Below are 19,766 nucleotides of genomic sequence, written 5' to 3'. Positions count from 1 at the left end.
GTAATTCATTACTCATGCACACTCACGAAGATATTATTTTCGTGACTCACGCTCACGCACGACATTTTGGTTTGTTAATCACGCTCACGCATGAATCACGAAAGTTTTCGTGAGTCACGACAATTTAGAGTCACGTGCACACCTCTAATAGAAATGAAATTTAGTGAAAATTTTCTGAAGAAATAAAATTTTGAGAAATTTTTCTATTGAAATAAAATTTTGAAAAACTTTTCTATTGAAATAAAATCTTGAGGAAATGTTCTATAAAGTCAATATCTTTAAAAATTTTAATTTTAGTGTTCGTGTTTTTCAAAGTGGTAGTTTTCCAATGTTATGTTACACCCTCAAGAATAACGTTGACTTAATAGATGTTCACCACTCATGTCAGTGGTATGCTCATTAATCCCGGTCCCAGCAGGCTGGTACAACATGCTAATCGACTGACTATACTATATTTCGATGAGAACAACGATACATTAAATGGAACGAAAATGTATTATAGTTTTCAACTACATAAGTATATTGGAAATTGCACATAATTAAACTTCTCGTTTACAAAGTGAACATTTAGTAGACAATACTTGGTAAATGGCATACAAAAGAAATACACTTAACTAGGAAAATAAGGCGTAGTATAATTATAAACTTTGGAAATGCAAAAAGGGGAGTGATTGGGTTAAAAATTAAAAACTCATTTTGGTTAGGATGGTCTCAGAACATGGTGTAATGGCAATTACTCGACAGTAACCGATTTGGCCAAATTTCGTGGACAATCAACATCGCATCCACGTAAGACAGCTATGTGATAAGATAATAATTGCATGGGAATGACTGTAAGAATACCCTGTAGACAATCAACAGTACGGGGAATTTCCAGGCTACGAGAGGAGAATGATTTTGTTTCCTCATCACCTTCTTCGCATATAATAATGGGACGTCCTTTACGCGATGTAACTTGCTGTAAGGCATTCATGCACTTAGTGTACACAGGATCTCGTAAAACAATCATGAGGACAGGCATTTCATCATCGACTAAAGCCAAAGGCCCATGTTTTAATTCTCCGGCCAATATACCTTGGAAAATGAAAATAGAAAAATTATAAACATTTTTATGACACTCTTCAAAAATGTGAGCATACCTTCGCTATGCATATATGTCAATTCTTTAACTTTTAAGGCACCTTCAAGACATGTGGCAAAGTTATAGCCGCGTCCCATTATCAGCAGTGATTTGTGCATATATAACTCTTTGGCTAAATCACGAATTTTGGAATCCAATTCCAATACCTTTCTAATTTGATCCGCCAGATTTGAAAGACCTTGAATGATTTCATTTCGTCTAGGTTGAATGGACAAACGATCGTCAGACATAACCAAAGCAAACATGACCAACGAAATAAATTGAGATGTATATGCTTTGGTTGAGGCTACACCTATTTCAGGGCCTGCGTTAATGTGAACACCACAATGTGATTCTCGACCAATACTGCTTCCCACCGTATTTGTAATTCCCACAATCAGGGCTCCTCGCTGTTTGCAATACCTTAAAGCAAGTAAAGTGTCGGCTGTTTCTCCAGATTGTGAGATAAAGAAACAAACATCATCTCGGAATATCGGTGTATTCCGATCCAAAAAGTCAGATGCTAATTCCACCATTACAGGAATTTCGGTTAGCTCCTCCAAAAGTTGCCTTGTAGCAACTGCACTGTGGTAAGAAGTTCCGCAGCCAATCAACATAATGCGTCGACATCTTCTAATCTCTGGTATATATTCTTTAATACCACCTAAAACAACATCCTTCGATTCGAATTTTACACGACCTCTCATCGTATTCACTACAGACTCGGGTTGCTCGTAAATTTCCTTCAGCATAAAGTAATCGTAATTGCCTTTCATGATCTGCTGAATTTCTGTTTTCAGTGTGGTAATTTCACGAGCATGGGGATCGTCCAGGGATCTTTTTAAACGGTGAATACATAAAGCCCCATCCTTGACGGCCGCCACATCATCATCTTCCAAATAGATTACACGATTAGTATGCTCTATAATGGCCGAAGCGTCAGAGGCAAAGAAATATTCCACTTCTGTATCATCCAAAGGCATGAACTCGGAATGAGATTCGGTACGAGCAACAGGCAACATTGAGGGCATACTGCTATGTCCGTGAGGACGGTGTTCCTTGGCATATAGGATGGGAATGTGATCTGTCGCCAGGCGAGTTTTAGTTTTAATGCCTACCAACAAGGGAGAACCACGTCGCGAGGCAACACATTCGCCTGGAAATTCTCTGGACTTGAAGGCCACAGCAAAAGCTCCCTCTAGTTGCTGTATAGTTTGCTCCACCAATTCACGAAAACTATACGATGGATGTTGGGTCCATAAGTGATGAACCAACTTGGCAATGACTTCGGTGTCAGTATCGGACTCAAATATATAACCCCTTTTCTCCAGTAGTGTTTTCACATCTTTATAGTTAGTTATAATGCCATTATGTACCACTACAAAGCTATTATCCAAATCAGATCTTTGCGGGTGTGAATTCAGTTCCGAGGGCACACCATGAGTAGCCCATCTCGTGTGGGCAATTCCCACATGTGTTGTTACAGGCGAAGAGAACTCCTCATTTGCACATAATTCCTGTATGGCATCCTCAAGAACTTTTACTTTTCCACTTCTCTTCACCAGAATAATGTCATTGTGCTCACCAGGACCATCAATGGCAATACCAGTCGAATCGTATCCACGATATTCCAGACGTTTTAATCCATTCACCAGCAAATCCAAAACTTCGTGTCTTGTTTTCGGTGTCAAATAATTAAGATAAGCAAAAATTCCACACATTTTGATACAATACAATTTTATCAGAGAATTAAGCAGCAGTGTACTTTTGCACTTGTGATACGATGGGGAAAAAACGTCTATACCACCCTTTCCCTTCTGCCACCTTAGTTGGTGTACAACCCAACTTCCTTTTCTTTTGATATTGTGATACGTAAACAATGCCGGTGTATGCGTGCAATTTGTTGGTACATTCATAGGGTTCAAATTTTCTTCTTTGGCTACGTAGCCGAAACAAGATTTCATTCTCTCATACGATTTTATAAACACAATTATAGCGGCTGGGGCTGGCGACGCCGAAGTATTTGTTAATTTATAAAAATTGTATTGAAAGCTCCGGCCAAGTGTTTTACATATGAAATAAAAATCAGTCCTACAGGTGAGATTAGATGAAGCTGTACTTTCCAATACTCGACTATTCACTACCCGGTTTATCAAAAGTTGCAGCAATAAAACTGAGCATCCTTATACGAATAATTTTCTGCTTTTAAAGAAAATTAAAACTTTTTGCAATCGTTTATTAATTTAAGTTTCAAAGCTAATAGAGATAATAGAGAGAAGAAGATGGGAAATTGGCTGCTGAGCACATCTAACCATTTACCGTGCTAGGCCCATACGTTTCGTTTATCGAACCAAACGCGTATACGACACGTATTGACATAGCATTAAAATGCAAATAAAAAGAAATTAAGTGCAGAAAACAAATTTCCATTAACCAGAAAATGTAATTTTTATGTTGTTGCCTAAAATTTAACATTGTTTCATTAAGAAAATTAAGTTTTTCAATTAAGGCCGGTATGCACCTCTAGCGAAAAATTTCATTCCCATAAGAAATGCATTGCTATTTATGCTAACGAAATTTTCGGTAGCGTTCAATTTCGTAAGCTGGTACGCACCTCTAATGAAAATAACAGGGTTGTCAAAAGCATATTTTGGCAGCAAACATTTAATTTGTTACAATCATTGTGTGCGTAAAAGTTTTAAAAGGTCTGTTAATAATAAATAATTTATTTGAGGAATATTTGGAACATATATTAACAATTTTTAAAAGCGATTAGCTGGTTTAAAATTTGTGTACATAGCCCTGTTTTTTTTGTTGTAGACTTAAATAAATTTTTGCTACCGAAAATTTCGCTAGAGGTGCATACCGGCCTTTAAATAATAACGAAACGCAAATAACGAAAAACAAAAAAAAAAGAAATACAAACATGTGTGGGACTAGCACCGTCAATGCAACATTTGGTGTGACGCATCCCAATTTCCCATCTTCCTATGTTTATTATCTTTGTTTCAAAGTTATAATTACTAACCGCACAAGTAAAGCCATTATCTTGCAAACGTTTAAATATGAATGAAAATGAATGCAATGTTGATGAGTGTAATGATAACAGCCTACGTCGTTGGAAAAGGAGTTTAGTCTGGGGTTTATTTGAGAAGTTGGGACGATTCCGAGTACGTTGCCGTCTTTGTTCTCATATATATTAAAACACCTTAAATCTAAACAAGGTTTGGACGCAACAATCAAAGGCCAGCAAAAGCCCGAACACCAAGAGCGCTTGAAAGAATTATTATCAAGTGTTCCAATGTCGGCTTCGGAAGAAGTGGATTGGCGTTATTGCTAACGAAATTTTCGTCAGACAATATAATCGATTGTTTACAATTTCTCCCATAGGAAGTACATTGTAAAAAAATTCGGACTGTCACTTGAACCTAACCTAACAGCACACTGGACTGGAATTTAAAAGTGATTTTTCTTAGAGGTGCATATCGGAATTTATGCATAAAATTTAGAAAAGTTCAGATTTCACATGACATCATTCAACATCCTTTTTTACACAGCTTATGTATTATTGTATATGAGTATTGTATGAAACATCTAGAGAGTAGCCCATTGAAATTACTTTATTTTGGCCAAATAGGCTTAGAATTACATGCTCTGAGTGAATGAATAAATAAATAAATAAATAAACATTATACAGCAAACAGTTAGTACACAAGAAACAGGATTTATGTATTTTTTTGAATAAATTTCTTCGAGTGTACGAAAATTTCTGTTACAAGTAGGGACAAAATTCGGAAAAATTATATTTTTAAAAAGTTCAATTTTGACTAATCAAGTTTAAACATTTTTGAAATTCTACCCTTATCGACTATGGAGTTTAGGACGGCATGTACCTTTAATTAACCCATAAATATAAAATAAAATAACAAATAAGAAATGCATTGATATTTTTTTCTACCGATAATTTCGTTAGACGTTGTTATCGATTGTTTACATTTTGCTCGCATAAGTAATGCATGGCAAAACTGTATTACCGGCATGCAACAGGAATTTTCGCAGAAGCTGCAAACCAGGCTTTTAGCGAAAATACAAAAGTCGAGATTAGATTAAAGGGGAACTATGATGAACATTTTTATAATAACTAGGAGAGAATCCTTAAGGCCGTTATGCACCTCTAGCCGAAATTTCCGCTACCCGTAAGAAAAGCACTGCTATATATTTGCTAACGAAAATTCCGTTAGTCGTTATCAATTTACATTTTGCTCCCATAAGAAATATATTGCAAAACTGTGTTATTGGCACGCAAATAAAACTTAAGATAGGCCGGTATGAAGCTTTTGTGAAAATTCCTATTGAATGTCAAAAATACAATTTTTCCATGTATTACAATCGAAAACAAAGGCACACGGAATTTTCAGTAGGTGGATATCGGGATTTTCACCTTCTAGGTGGATACCGGGTTTTATGGTGGAAAAATATAGTAGCCACCTGTGAGCTACTTTATGCAATACAACACGTATAGCTAGAAGATATCGTTTTCGATTTTTTATAATTTGCTTCCGTAAAGGCCGGTGCACAAAAAAAAATTTTCTGATTAAATCACGAAATTAATGGATTCAATTAATTTTTTAATTGAAATGTCTTCAATCGCACAAATGATAGTATCAATTAAAAAAATTAATTGACAGTCAATTAAAAAAATTAATTGATCCAATTAAAAAATTAATTGATACTATTAATTTGTGTGATTGATCTTTGTTTCTATTAAAAAAATTGTTGAATCAATTAAATCTTTAATTTAATATTTTTAAAACTCAATTAAGATGTGAATTGGAAAAATTTTCATGAAATTTTTTTCTGTGTATGCACCTCTAACGAAATTCCCGCTACCCATAAGATATGCATCAGCATTTTTGCCACCATAAATTTTGTGGGACGTTATTACCGATTGTTTACATTTCGCTCCCATAAGAAATGTATGTCAAAACTGTATTATTGACACGCAACTGGAATTTTAAATCACCGAGGCCATTTTCATGGTAGCTTCTTCTGTACATACGAAATGTACCGCTATTTTCACTATCAAAACTTAGCACGTTATTATCGATATAACAAATTTCTTATTTCATGCAAACCAAATTTCCGCCAGAGTTACTACCCGACTATTGTATAGTCGTGATTTATTTTATTTGAAAACCTAATTTATTAACGGAAATGTACAAAAATTCTTTGGATCCCAGAGATGCAAAATTTTTCACTTATTTCATATAATTGCAACAAGATTTAAATTTCAATAACAAAAATTCATATTTATGTCATTTGGTTGTTTCTGGATTTAAAAATATCGCTAAAAATATTAGTGTTCATGCATTGTTGTTAAATAAATAAAATATCAACAAAATTTGCAACCATTTTAGAAAATGATAACTATAATTAGTTTTCTTTTGTGGGCAAAAACGTAAAAAGCAGCTGTTGTTGTACTTTTGGTTGTTTTTACACGCGGTTTTCATACCCCCCTCACATGTTACCCCTCCGTGAGAGTGTGTTGAAATGTCATCGTTCTTTTCGAAGTTTCTACCACCGCAAAAACCACATGTCTTCTCGGTCGCACGAGATTTTTGAAAATTCACACTGAAATATGGTGAGAAAAGTTGTGAAAGTGTACACAAGTGACAATTGAATAACGCAGCGATTAATTTCCATAAAGGATCAGTGCGAAATTGTGACGGAAAGTGATTAAAATCGCTTCAAAGATTTTTCCTCTGACAAACGCAAGAAGAAGAAGAAAATTATATATTTACTCTTCACACGTTATTCGTTTAATCTCGTTTGTGTGTCTTTTATCCCGTTGACATTCTCCGAGTTGTCAAATTACGTACTATTTGGCATACGTTACGATTTCATACGTTCGTGTTCGTTCGGTTGAGTTTCCCCTATTCGTGTACAATTGTTGTTGTTTTCTTTTTGGAAGAACAAACAACACACGAAGGAGAACATAGGAAATCAGTGTGAGCAAAAGAGAAAAACACAAAAAACGTGAAAACAGAAACAACGAAAATAGTGCTAAACGAAATAAAAACAAACTTGATAGTAAATAACGATTGAGTGGAAATAAAACAAAAAAACAAAACTTTACTGTTTCCTTCCGTTGCTGTCAATTACGTCGTATAATTTCCCAACAATTTTGTTTGGATTCATCGTTGGTGAGTATTTCGAATTACTTATTTTGGGCGTATATTTATTCATATAATCTACGCAGTTTGATATCATGTCAAGATGAACTATAAAAAATAGTGATAAAAGCAATTGTGGCTTAAATCATAAGTGTTGGGGGCTTAGTATATTTGTTGGGGAAATGATTTCAAATTTGTTAAAATTCAACACTTCCCCTTATTCGGTATTGGGTCGGTCAGCTGTTTGCAGTGTTGTTTCTTCTGCACTTGGTTGCATCTCATGGGAGGAGAAAATGTGCAAATCTTGTAAGGAAACGGAAACTTTTCAACTTTAACCCTTGCTTGACCAGTCGAGAATATTGAGCCTGGTATCCACATCTGCCGTATGTTTTGAATACATATAGTTTTTATTGATTGTTTACATTTTGCTTCCATAAAAAAGGCAAAACAAAACTGTATTATTCACATGCCACCGATATTTCGGAAGAAATCCTTTGATACATTTCTTTGCCTGTGTATTATCTTATTCTCACGATTTTTACGGCAAGGGAAAATTTCCTAAGGTTTCACCACACAAGAATATATGGGGTAAAACTGTGTATTTGGGGGTATTAGCGATTTTCCTTTGGATATTCATATTTTGTTTTTTATTTGCATTTTTATTCCTATAAAAAATGATTCCGATAAGAAATGATAGGCGATTTTTTGTTATTGCCATGGGAACGAATTTTCTGTTACAGATGCATTACCGGGCTATAAAAATATGATTAATTAGTCTTACCGAACGGCAAGCGACATTTGCGTTAGAGATGTATACTGAGTATTTCGAAGGAAATTTGTTTTGCATGGAATTATATGTAAAAAATGTATATCTCCTATATTTGTTCAGCAGAAATCTCATAAAAAACGACGTCGCATGCTTCGTCCTTCTTAAATTAACCCTCTAATGCCCAATCCTGCCTTTAGGCGGGCTTCATTACATCAGGAAGCTTTTAGTAAAACACACCTTAAGACAACAAAAGTGGGTAAAATAAAAAGAAAACTTAGTTAAAACTTTTCATGAGGCTTTGCAGCATATACTGTATTTAACCATATAAATTTTTCTTGTTTAGTTTTCTTGCTTGTGTATCGTTAACTTTGAATATTTAATCAGCTGGCAAAAAAAAAAAAATTGGGCATTAGAGGGTTAAAGATCCTTAAAGACTTTCACTGTCGAATTTTCTATAACCCGATATGGTTATAAGCTGTCTATTTAATGATCATATTATTGATGCGTATTGAATTGGAGGTTCAACTCAACAAATATATCTTAAATTAGTTGAGAACACGTTTGCTTGATTCATAACGCTATTCAGAAGTCATTTTAATTATATTTTATAAATGGGGCTTGCATTCATTTATGCGTTATTTACTGCATCTTATGCATACATTCAGTATGTATTCAAATACAATCGAAGCTCTGTTTAACAAATACCGAAGCTCTGTCCAAAATCTTATCATTTTGTAAATAATCAATGATTGAAAAAATACGTTCTATTTTACGAAATTTCTCGAAAAAAGAAAAACAAAAAGTAAGAAGTTTTGTATAAAAATAAATTTTAGAACGATTGTAAAAAGGGGTTACAAAATTGAATGTAGGAAAAACATATGTTTTTGAAGATTTCAAAGTAAAAAGTGAATTGTATTGCATTATTCTTGTGGGCCAATATATCTTTTTACATTCCTCCGAATTCTTTCTGAATTGGAGGAGATGTATATAAAATAATACGGCGACAAATAAGGGATAAGAGTATCCATTGTCATTGTTGTAAATTCGTGGGTTTGGAATGGTGTGCACTAGGGCTATAACCAATTTTTTGGCATAGTACCACGAGATGCGCCATGATGTTTTATTAATGAAAAGCATTATCTTGCGTCATTTTAAGAAAAAAACTTCACCAACCAAACGCATTTTCTAAATCAATAAAAAAATGTGATTAATTGTTTCTCTCAGATTTTGGAATTTTTTTGAACTTATAAGACGTATTGGAATGCAAAGAATCACGAAGCCAAATTATTAACAATAAAGGTGTCTATACTCGAAAACTCGAAGCTAAAATTTCCATTAAAACTAAAATAAAATTTGACAATTGTTTTTTGTTTTTAATGGCCTATTGGACTATAGTATGCCAATTTTGAAATTCGCAAAAATTGTTAAAAAGTACTGTTAGAAAGTAACCTGCACTGTTAGAAAGTAACCTTTTTGCAGGCTCAATGGACGATTTTGGCTATTTGTTAAAATTTGCTTTGGGCTATTCCCCATCTAGTTATAATACTATTTGCTATAAATACGAATAATTTTATGCTTTTTTTACTGATTTAGTTTTCACTTTAGCGGCTAAACTCGAACTTAATACTACCCTTAACGAAGAAGGCGTTAAATTGTTACTTGGAGAAATATAATTTTTGGTGCCATCTTAAACCTCTTGGTATAGTATGGCACGGTAATTGATTGATCACATGACCAATTTTTGTTTAACTTTTATTCGAGTCCAAAATATTCAAAATATGTTAATTATATGTAAAGTTATTACGAATTACCAAAAAAATATTTGCTACTCCTATTTGGCGAAACGATGTAAAAAACGGGGAAACAATGTTTTACAATAGGAATTAACCAATCGAAAAATGTCTGATCAATAAAACTCGATATCGACAATCGTGATCCGAAAAAATAAGATTTCGATCAAAATTTTTCGTTATCTAATGCCGTGATTAGCCACTGTTAGTTATACGCCACTTTAAATACATTTTTCATTGGCAAGAGTTTGGTTTGGGATTCAACAAAATAATATCAATTTACAACATTTTTGCTAAATGCTAATAAATATCTTCTTATATGGCAAAACTATGAAAGGGACGAAAGGGATCAGCGATATATGGTGAAAATGATCTTGGAATTTACATAAATTTACAAATGACTGTAAAAAATTTAATTTATTAACATCCAAGAAATGTCTAACTACCACTACTTCGTCCTAGTGAGGCTGATTATATTTTCTAAATTTTCTGCTTTTGGCGACACTTTTATGGTGAAATGAATTAAAACTCCTTTATTGTAAAACCGAATCTATTGATTCCCCTTGTATTAAAAAAAGGTATCAAGTTATATATGAGTATTGTTAAAGATTTGTGCCCATATGCCAAACAATTTATTGAAAGTTTATCGAATGAATTTATATGGCAAAAGTAGGCTTGAATTTTTCTTTAACATTTTTGAATATGAGGTTTATACCCTGTTCCTGTATATGGAACGGAAACCCAATCGAAAGAAAATCAACAGAATTCGATTTTCTCAATTTATCAAATTGAACTACTTGAAAGTGTGTTGAATGCAAGCATAATTACAATGCTAGTTTTTATTGTGTGCATTTTGAAATCTCGTTTACATGTCGATAAAACAGTTTCAGTATAGTTGCTTATAAATTGTGAATGGAAACAATCGTTAACAATGTTTCCACAATTTCCGTACATTAGTTATGTAAATAATTGGTAACAACGCTATTCATACATTTTATTATGTACATACATTGATTTTGTCATTGCAAACAATCTGTACTGATCCGTCATCTGGACGTACAGGGAATATGAGGGTTAATGTTTTCCATCTCAAAACCGTTAGGAAATTACAACCCTGTGACGTTTGCTTTCGTACTTTATGCCCTGTTTTTACAGCTGATGTAGAGACATCTGTTTGTTTTTCCTTCATTACTTTTTGTGTTTCCCATTCGTACATCTCCTTACGTCTCACCCTTCTCGTCGATCAACATAAGTACAGCGGCCAGAGAACAACATTGAAAGAACACCTCAATTCTAACCTCACTCTTGTTCTTCTTCACACATACAACTCTCCGAATGGGAAGAGGAACTCATCAAACCAACAAGCAAGAGTACATTTTTTCATATTGTGCGTACATAATATTACGTTAAACAACTACTTTGTGAAAAGCTCGTTCAGATGGAATTTTTCTTTGCCAAAAAGTGAAGGAGTTTTTCCAATTGAGTTTCGGTATATAAAAACAACGAAATTTCCAAGTGATTTTATAACTTTTTATGTGATTATTAATAATAGTTATAATCATATCTATTTAAAATAATAGGAAGATATGTGTGTATAGAAAAAGGCAAGGCAGAATACATATCGACTATATCCAGCCGACCTACGAAATCTGCGTTAGCTTCTTCAATTTAAATTGGAGGATTTTTGTCTTAGAGTTGTAGAGTTCATTATAAACGTGTGTACCGATACAAGGCGTAAAAATCTGAAGGGGGAAGAAACGATGATGCAATTCATTTAGACGACAGGGAAGATTCCCTAGGAAATAACAAGACGGGATTGTCCCATCGCCATCCTTTTTACAGTTCATTTTTGAGTCAGTCAGGTGGTGGTAGTGACTTTGTAAGCTATTTCTGTATGTATAGTTTATTTTTTTAAATGTATTTTGTAAATCCCTCCCAATAATCTATTTTTTTCTTACACTCCCCGCTGCAGTCTGGATTTTGATTCTCAATCCCTTGGAACTTGTTTACCTGTTACGAAATTGTGCCTAGTTTGCTGTTTTTCATCGCTGACGTCGTTTGAGTGGGCAAGGAAGCATCAAAGAGTTTCCAACATCTGCTTGACTCGAATTCTGGAGTAAATAACGCTTGAGACGTTATTGTACTCTGGAAGTCGTTTGAGAAAAACAACAACCCCAAGCCTATTATGTCATCCAAGGAAGAAACTTCAACAGAGGCTGTAGCTGCAGCAGCCCCTGTTACTGCTACTCCTGCTGCAGCAGCTGCCGCTGGCGGTGGTAATGCCGCTACCGGTTGCTCATATGCTAATGTTTTGCAAAACTTAGATGCAAAGAAAGCATCTGTGGCTTCGTCAATAGCGGAAGTTGCCACAAGCTCTTCCGTTGCCGAAAAACGTGACGAAAAAGAACATAAACCAGAAGGCAAGGTTACAGCCACCAAGTCATGGAGTGATGAAGTGGAACAAGAAGCTGCATTGGCTACTTCAACGGTTACTGCTGGAGAGAAGCGTGCTGCTGCCAATACAGACACTGCCGCTGAAAACTCATCTGAGGTAGATGATAATGGCGATTTCGTACCAGTTGTCTCAAATTCTCGTCGTGACCGCAAAAAGGCTCGCAAAGACAAGCCAAAAGATGGACGTGGCAATGGCGGTGGCAACGGTGGACAAGGTGGCGGAGGCCAAAAGCAAGGTGGCCAACGACAACGTGGAAATGGCGGCGGAGGTGGCGGTACCGCTAATGCCAACGCTACTGGTGGTACTTCTGGCGATAAAGAAGCCGATAGAAAATATCCTCCTCGCCAACGTCAACGCAATGGAAGTCCACGCAAGGCTGGTAATAATAAATCCATGCCCAAGGAACAACGCAAAGATGCTTCGCCCAGTGCTAATGCAGAAAATTCTAGCAGTGGCAATGAAGCCAAAACTGGTGATGGTGAAACTCAGGCACAAACATCTACTGCAGGTGCAAATGGTGCTGCGCCAGCCAATAATGCTCAACCCAAAAAGTTTGTTGCTGCGCCCCCACCAAAAGTTAATGCTTGGAAGGTAAGTGTGAATGTTAACCGAAGAGATCATTTGAGATATTTGGAAATTTGGTATTTGAGAAAAAATGGTGTGTAAAATATTATCCAGAAAGAGAGACCAAATGCTTTCGTTTTCTCGTAGTTGAGGATAATTTCAGACGGTTTTAAAAATTCCCAAGATGCTGTTGTATTGACTCACATGATATTGAAAAAGGTGTGAGAAAAGTGGGTACTAAAACTCAGAATTATATTGTCGCTGTGTACAGTGTAGTGTTTGCCTAGGGGCGTTTGTGGAAATTTTTCATCGAAATTGCGTACATTTATTTAAATATATCGCTTTTAGAATTACGAATAATCAGTATAACACGACAATTCTATTAGTAATGTAGAATGCTCAAGATTTTCCCTAATACTAGTGCCGTATTTCCAGGATATGCCAGGTAATTTTATGGATTAGTTAGCACGATTGTGTAGTTCACCAACAGTGGAAAATAGCTCCCATGTGTAACAGTCAATCATTATATTTAACCTAACATACTAGGAAACCTTAGACATTACCATTTTAGAGAACTTGGGGAATTGGAAAAATGTTTTGCTTAACTTATATATTTAAACAATGATGTTGGTTGGTTTCTATGAAGATTCAACTTATTCTTATTAGATGAGCTTGGTTAATTTACTTACACTCATACAAAAGTCTGCTAAATACAACAGTCGGTGTTTGCTCTTATTCTTTTGTACTTTGTTATCTGGCGGACAACAATTCCTAAAATGTTTATAAAAGCACACAAATACATTTTATATACTTTAGTACTACTAAGGCTTTAAGGTCGATAGATGTTTTACATGTTATGCCTTAATATGAGTAATATTCGATTTTTTGAGCAACAAGATATATTCTTTATTTTATTTGATTATTTGATTTTTTTGATTATTTAAAAACATCCGGAGCAAAACCTGGGAAAGTAGTTGAGGTGAAAAACTGCTTACCAAGAGCATTTGTGCCTTTCCCTCAGCAATACTGCATACTTAAGGATAATGACTTACCATCAGCGGATTGTTTCGGTTACTACACGTCACACACTATATTTGTTAGTTCTCACACACTATATTTTTTACTCATGTCGTCCACGCGTACAATTCAGCTCTAGGCAACGCCACAGATAAATAATTTCCTTATAGGATATGACCTTGCGAAAGTAATCAAGATTTCCATTTATTAGTAATTACTTCCCAATTCTGTACTAGGTTATTTCCAAGATTATTTGGTAATGAAAGGATTTGCTAGAATATCTAAAGACAATGGAGTTTAAAATACCGTACAATACCCACTGTTTCAGTGTAATTGTGACTACTTTAACTTTTTAACCTGACGTTCTGGTGTTTTAGCAGATATGTCTGGGGTGTCTGCTAATCAATTTCTTTGCGTTTAGATTAAGTTGACTTTTTGCCATGAGTAATATTTCTCAATAGAGAAGTCAAAACGGCATATCATGGTGCAGTGGTTAGCATGCCCGGTTTGTATACATGGCTTCAATCCTAGTTTTGGCCGTGTGCAAAAACTTTTTTAAAGCTGTTTTCGGCGGTGGTTTATCACCTCTTAGTAATTTTGTTGACATTCTGAAACGGCTATAAAAAGGAGGTCCCTGGTCATTAACCTTATCATAAAACCAGGAAGCACTCATTGATAAAAGAGAAGTTCACGACCTGTAGTGCTACAATGGACTGAATAGTCCAGGGGGATAATCACGGCATCCGATATCGAGACTTTTTCAAGTTGAATGATGAACGCTTCCACTGGCCAAAAGGTTTAGGATGGTAATATCCATAGAATAAATCGAATTCAGCTGGTGTAGATGGCGTTCCTATCAAGTTTCTTAAATTGATTTTTTCGTATATTTCTCGTCATATTCTTCATTTTGTCAACTCTATCATTACTACTGCAGTATTTCCTTCCGCGTGGAAATTAGCTCGCGTTGTGCCAGTTCCGAAATCTTGCAATTCTTTACGATTTGATGAATACAGGCCTATTAGTATATTACCAGCGATGTCAATAATCTTTGAGTCTGTCATAAATGATTTTATTTTGAGATATGTGAACGATCGTAGTATCATTAGTGTCCACCAATACGGATTTCGGCGTGGATTTGGAACCATTGCTCGCCTAAATAATTCACCTCACTGATACAATTAGACGAACTCTCGATAGTGCTTCCAGCGCTATCCTCGTATCACTGGATTTGTCAAAAGCTTTTGATCGTGTTAGTCACGTGAGGCTAATTCACAAATTGTACACTGACTTCCATTTTTCTGAGTACTCTTGTAAGCTTTTGCAATCATACTTGACTGGTCGTTCTCAATATGTTTCCTTAAGAATCTCCAATTCAGCCATTCGAAGTATTAACTGTGGCGTACCCCAGGGATCAATTTTAAGCCCTCTCTTGTTTCTCTTGTATATCAACGACATTGTGGATCATATTAATGGCTCTAACTGCATACCTTTTCTATTTGCTGATGATATACATCTACTGTTCCTTGGGAGCTCTACCATTGTTTTTTTTTTTGCTTTCATTAGTTAATACCGTGGGTGAATTCAAACGGTCTTGAAATTAATGCACGTAAGAGCAAGGCCATGTGTTTTGGACAAATCCGTTTAAATCGTTCTGATCCTGATATAATTTTTGACGATGCCAGGGTAGAAATAGTTGACCTGATCAAGTGTTTAGGAGTTGTACTCGATCCTAAACTGGACTTTGGTAGCCACATTGACTCCATAGTATCTAACATTGTCGTTACTCTCCGTAGACTACGTTCTTTAAGTACCTACTTGACCTGTCATGTTCGAAATAATGTCGCATCTTCACTGATGATGTCCCAGATTTATTATGCAATTGAGGTTTATTCTGGAGCGCCTGATTCGAATTTGCAGAGACTGAGACGAAGCTTTCATATGATTGTGAGATATATTTATAGACTGCGTAGATTCGACCACATTTCGCAACATGCCTTCCAATTTCTTGGGCTTCCCTTTCAAAAATTTTTTGAATTACGCATTTTACTATGTTTTTACAAAATTATAAAGTCTAATCTTCCACCAATGTTAAAGGAACAATTATTTTTTACAAGGACTACTCGTAATCCACAATATGGTAACACAACTCTATGAGCGATCTTTTTTGGTGCGAACCATGCGAGCTTGGAACAATCTTCCCCAGGAACTACGTAACTTTTCATTCACATGGAAATGATTAAAATTTGAATTTATACTAGCGCTGCTGCTAGGGCAAAAATTTATATTTTTATACTATTTAAATAGTTAACACTAATGTATTTGGCTGGGGAGCCACTATCGTTATTATTCTAGTACAAATATAAATAATATTATGTTTTGGATTTGTATCATAGACTATTGATAATTAAGTTTGTAATATTGTTATCGGTCTTGAAGGCTTTATATATTACTGTCAATAAAGAAAGAAAGAATTGACTTTGACATGGCACCAAAAAAAATATTCCTCCAAGTAACAATTAAACACATCCTTCGTCAGCCGAAATCGTCCATTGAGGCTGCAAGAAGGTCACTTTCTAACAGTGTAAACCATTTATACACCACTAAAAATGGGTACTCTTATCCCCTATTTGTCGCCGTATTATTTTATATTCATCTTCCAATTCGGAAGGATTTCGGAGGAATGTAAAAAAGATATGGGTCAATAAGATATAATGCAATACAATTCACTTGTTACTTTGAAATCTTCAAAAACATATGTGTTTTTCTACATTCCTTGGTCTATGCTACATTCTATTTTCTGTCGCTAACTTAATTTTGTCATTCCATTTTGTTTTGCTTGGTTTTTCGCAGTTGGCAATGCTAGAGAAATTGCATCAAATTTCGATCGAATGCCGTGATCCAAACTTTTAATCGTATCGACCATTTTTTCGGTACGATTATGAATTCGATATCGAATGCCATGAACTTTTTCAGTAGGAAAGCAATTTCATTGCTAGAGTGGAATGTAGCACCATCTGGTTGATGGTAAACTTTCCAGATCACAAATATCCAATCCATTTAAGATAACTGTTTATCGAATCTCATTGTCAAACCGTCACACATTGAGGTTGGAGAGGCTTCTTAACACCAAGTCTTTAGCTTTCAGAAACCCAGATGCAACAATTTTGTTTGATTCTTACTTTAATAATTTCAATGCATAGCCGAATATTGCATTGTTTAATTTTTAGCAATGGTTCAGTTTCTACTTGCCAAATGACCTTTACCAAAATACCGAGTATTTCAAAATAAAACTTATAAATAATCATCTCACAAGTAACTGTAAATTTGAAAAGAATCATTGGTAACGTGTCTTAAAAATCTGAGAACTATTAAAAAAGGAACGATTACATGACTTCGCATATTTTCAATCAATTTGAATTTTTTTTTATATCGCGTTTGAAAAAAAATTTTGATTATCTTTATGACTCAATTTACATCATCGTTGTGAAGATATTTGGTGTTTTTAAGAATATCAGGTTTTAGCCCTTTGTCGTTTCAGAAACTGGATTTCAAAGTGTATATTTGTGTTATTGTTACAAATACTATAGGTAAGGCTATAGTGACACCCAAATATTTTTGGCTCACATTATAAAATATTATGTGTGCATTTGGATTAATTTGGATGGATTAGAATTTTGCTTTTCAGATAAGACATTTCCCGGCTTTTATTTTATCTAATTTTTTTGTTTAATTCTTCTATCAGAAAACAGCTATAACTATATCATATCCTGAGAACGTTGGTTAATCTTGACAATGAGTTTGAAGGGATAATCAATGAATATCTCTCTGTTCTTAAGGAGTACTTCCTTCACACAATTCTGGATCAATTCAAGATGAATGTTGTGGGCGCATTCAGTAGAGACAGCTTTGTATTTTCTCTAATGATACATACGGTGTAAAAAATCATAAAAATCATCATCTTTGCCTGCCGGCAGCGTCTTGAGTGCAGGAGTACAGACATCTCAAACCATGCCACCATTAGGAGGGAGCTTTCCAAAAGAATCACCTCCATCAAGTTCTCCTCACCTATTGGTACGGTATTGAAGAATACCTCCGATTTGTAAAGACAGCAGATGGTTACGCTCCATACACAGAAAAAAATTTCGTCTTCAATACCGAAATTAGTTCATCCACACACTGTGGAACAGGGTATTATAAGTTAGTCCATATGTTTGCAACACCCAGAAGGAGACGAGATAGATACATGGTGTCTTTTTCAAAAATGCTCAGGGTGGGCTTCTGAGTCGATATAGACATGTCCGTCTGTCCGTGAACACATTTTTGTAGTCAAAGTCTAGGTCGCAATTTTAGTCCAATCGACTTCAAATTTGGCACAAGTATGTGATTTGGCTCAGAATAGAACCCTATTTGATTTTGAAATCGGTTCAGATTTAGATATAGCTCCCATATATATATTTCGCCCGATATGGACTTATATGGCCCCAGAAGCCAGAGTTTTGCCCTAATTTGCTTAAAAATTGGCACAAGAAGAACAATTAGTACTATAGTCAAGTGTACCAAATTTTATTGAAATCGGTTCAGATTTAGATATAGCTCCCATATATATCTTTCGCTCGATATGGACTAATACGGTCCCAGAAGCCAGAGTTTTACCCCAATTTGGTTGAAATTTTGCACTAGGAGTACAATTAGTAGTGTAGTCAAGTGTGCCAAATTTTATTGAAATCGGTTCAGATTTAGATATAGCTCCCATATATATCGTTCGCCCGATTTACACTCATATGACCACAGTGGCCAATCTTTTACTCCGATTTAATTGAAATGTTGCACATGGAGTAGAATTAGCATTGTAGCTATGCGTGCCAAATTTGGTTGAAATCGGTTCAGATTTAGATATAGCTCCCATATATAGCTTTCGCCCGATTTACACTCATATGACCACAGAGGCCAATTTTTTGCTGCGATTTAGTTGAAATTTTGCACAGGGAGTAGAATTAGCATTGTAGCTATGCGTGCCAAATTTGGTTGAAATCGGTTCAGATTTAGATATATATCCCATATATAGCTTTCGCCCGATTTACACTCATATGACCACAGAGGCCAATTTTTAACTCCGATTTAGTTGAAATTTTGCACAGGGAGTAGAATTAGCATTGTAGCTATGCGTGCCAAATTTGGATGAAATCGGTTCAGATTTAGATATAGCTCCCATATATATGTTTTTCTGATTTCGACAAAAATGGTCAAAATACCTACATTTTCCTGGTAAAATCGCCACTGCTTAGCCGAAAAGTTGTAAAAATGACTCTAATTTTCCTAAACTTCTAATACATATATATCGAGCGATAAATCATAAATAAACTTTTGCGAAGTTTCCTTAAAATTGCTTCAGATTTAAACGTTTCCCATATTTTTTTTACTAACATTGTGTTCCACCCTAGTGCATTAGCCGACTTAAATTTTGAGTCTATAGATTTTGTAGAAGTCTATCAAATTCTTTCCAGATCGAGTGATATTTAAATGTATGTATTTGGGACAAACCTTTATATATAGCCCCCAACACATTTGACGGATGTGATATAGTATCGAAAATTTAGATCTACAAAGTGGTGCATGGCATAATATAGTCGGCCCCGCCCGACTTTAGACTTTCCTTACATGTTTTTTCATAACATAGTGTACCATTCCAGGACATTAGCCCACTTAAATTTAAAGTCTATAGATTATAAATTTTGTTCAGATGGAGTCAGATTTAAATGTATGTATTTGGGACAAAAACCTTTATATATAGCAGTCAACACATTCGACTGATTTGATACAGTATCGAAAATGTTGATTTACAAAGTAGTCCTTACTTGTTTTTGATTGAATATTCTTC

The 19,766-nt window shown here is 35.0% G+C and overlaps 2 protein-coding genes across 3 annotated transcripts in view; one reads left to right on the top strand and one right to left on the bottom strand.

Annotated features, from left to right (window-relative positions):
• Window positions 1-496: 496 nt before the first annotated feature.
• Window positions 497-3,025, bottom strand: LOC142221886 (glutamine--fructose-6-phosphate aminotransferase [isomerizing] 2-like). Its single transcript, XM_075291744.1, has 2 exons — window positions 1,140-3,025; window positions 497-1,074 (listed from the first exon to the last, which is right to left on the bottom strand). Exons 1-2 carry the CDS (start codon window positions 2,839-2,841, stop codon window positions 734-736), a joined length of 2,043 nt encoding a protein of 680 aa, XP_075147859.1. The 5' UTR covers window positions 2,842-3,025; the 3' UTR covers window positions 497-733.
• A 3,653-nt stretch (window positions 3,026-6,678) lies between these two features.
• larp (La related protein) overlaps window positions 6,679-19,766 on the top strand; it is a 113,310-nt gene continuing 100,222 nt past the window's right edge. Inside the window, exons 1-3 of one of the 2 annotated variants that reach the window (XM_075291742.1) lie at window positions 11,208-11,341; window positions 11,433-11,744; window positions 11,825-12,898. In XM_075291742.1, the coding sequence (XP_075147857.1) occupies window positions 12,038-12,898 (861 nt within the window). In that variant the 5' untranslated portion in view covers window positions 11,208-11,341; window positions 11,433-11,744; window positions 11,825-12,037. Of the gene's footprint in view, window positions 7,324-11,207; window positions 11,342-11,432; window positions 11,745-11,824; window positions 12,899-19,766 lie in introns of those variants that run through there. The other variant, XM_075291741.1, reaches the window with a different exon arrangement.

This window comes from Haematobia irritans, chromosome 1 (assembly GCF_050003625.1).
Source record: "Haematobia irritans isolate KBUSLIRL chromosome 1, ASM5000362v1, whole genome shotgun sequence".
Classification (NCBI taxonomy): Eukaryota; Metazoa; Arthropoda; class Insecta; order Diptera; family Muscidae; genus Haematobia; species Haematobia irritans.
Note: the sequence above shows the minus strand (reverse complement) of the source record. Positions and strands in the feature narration are given on the sequence as shown.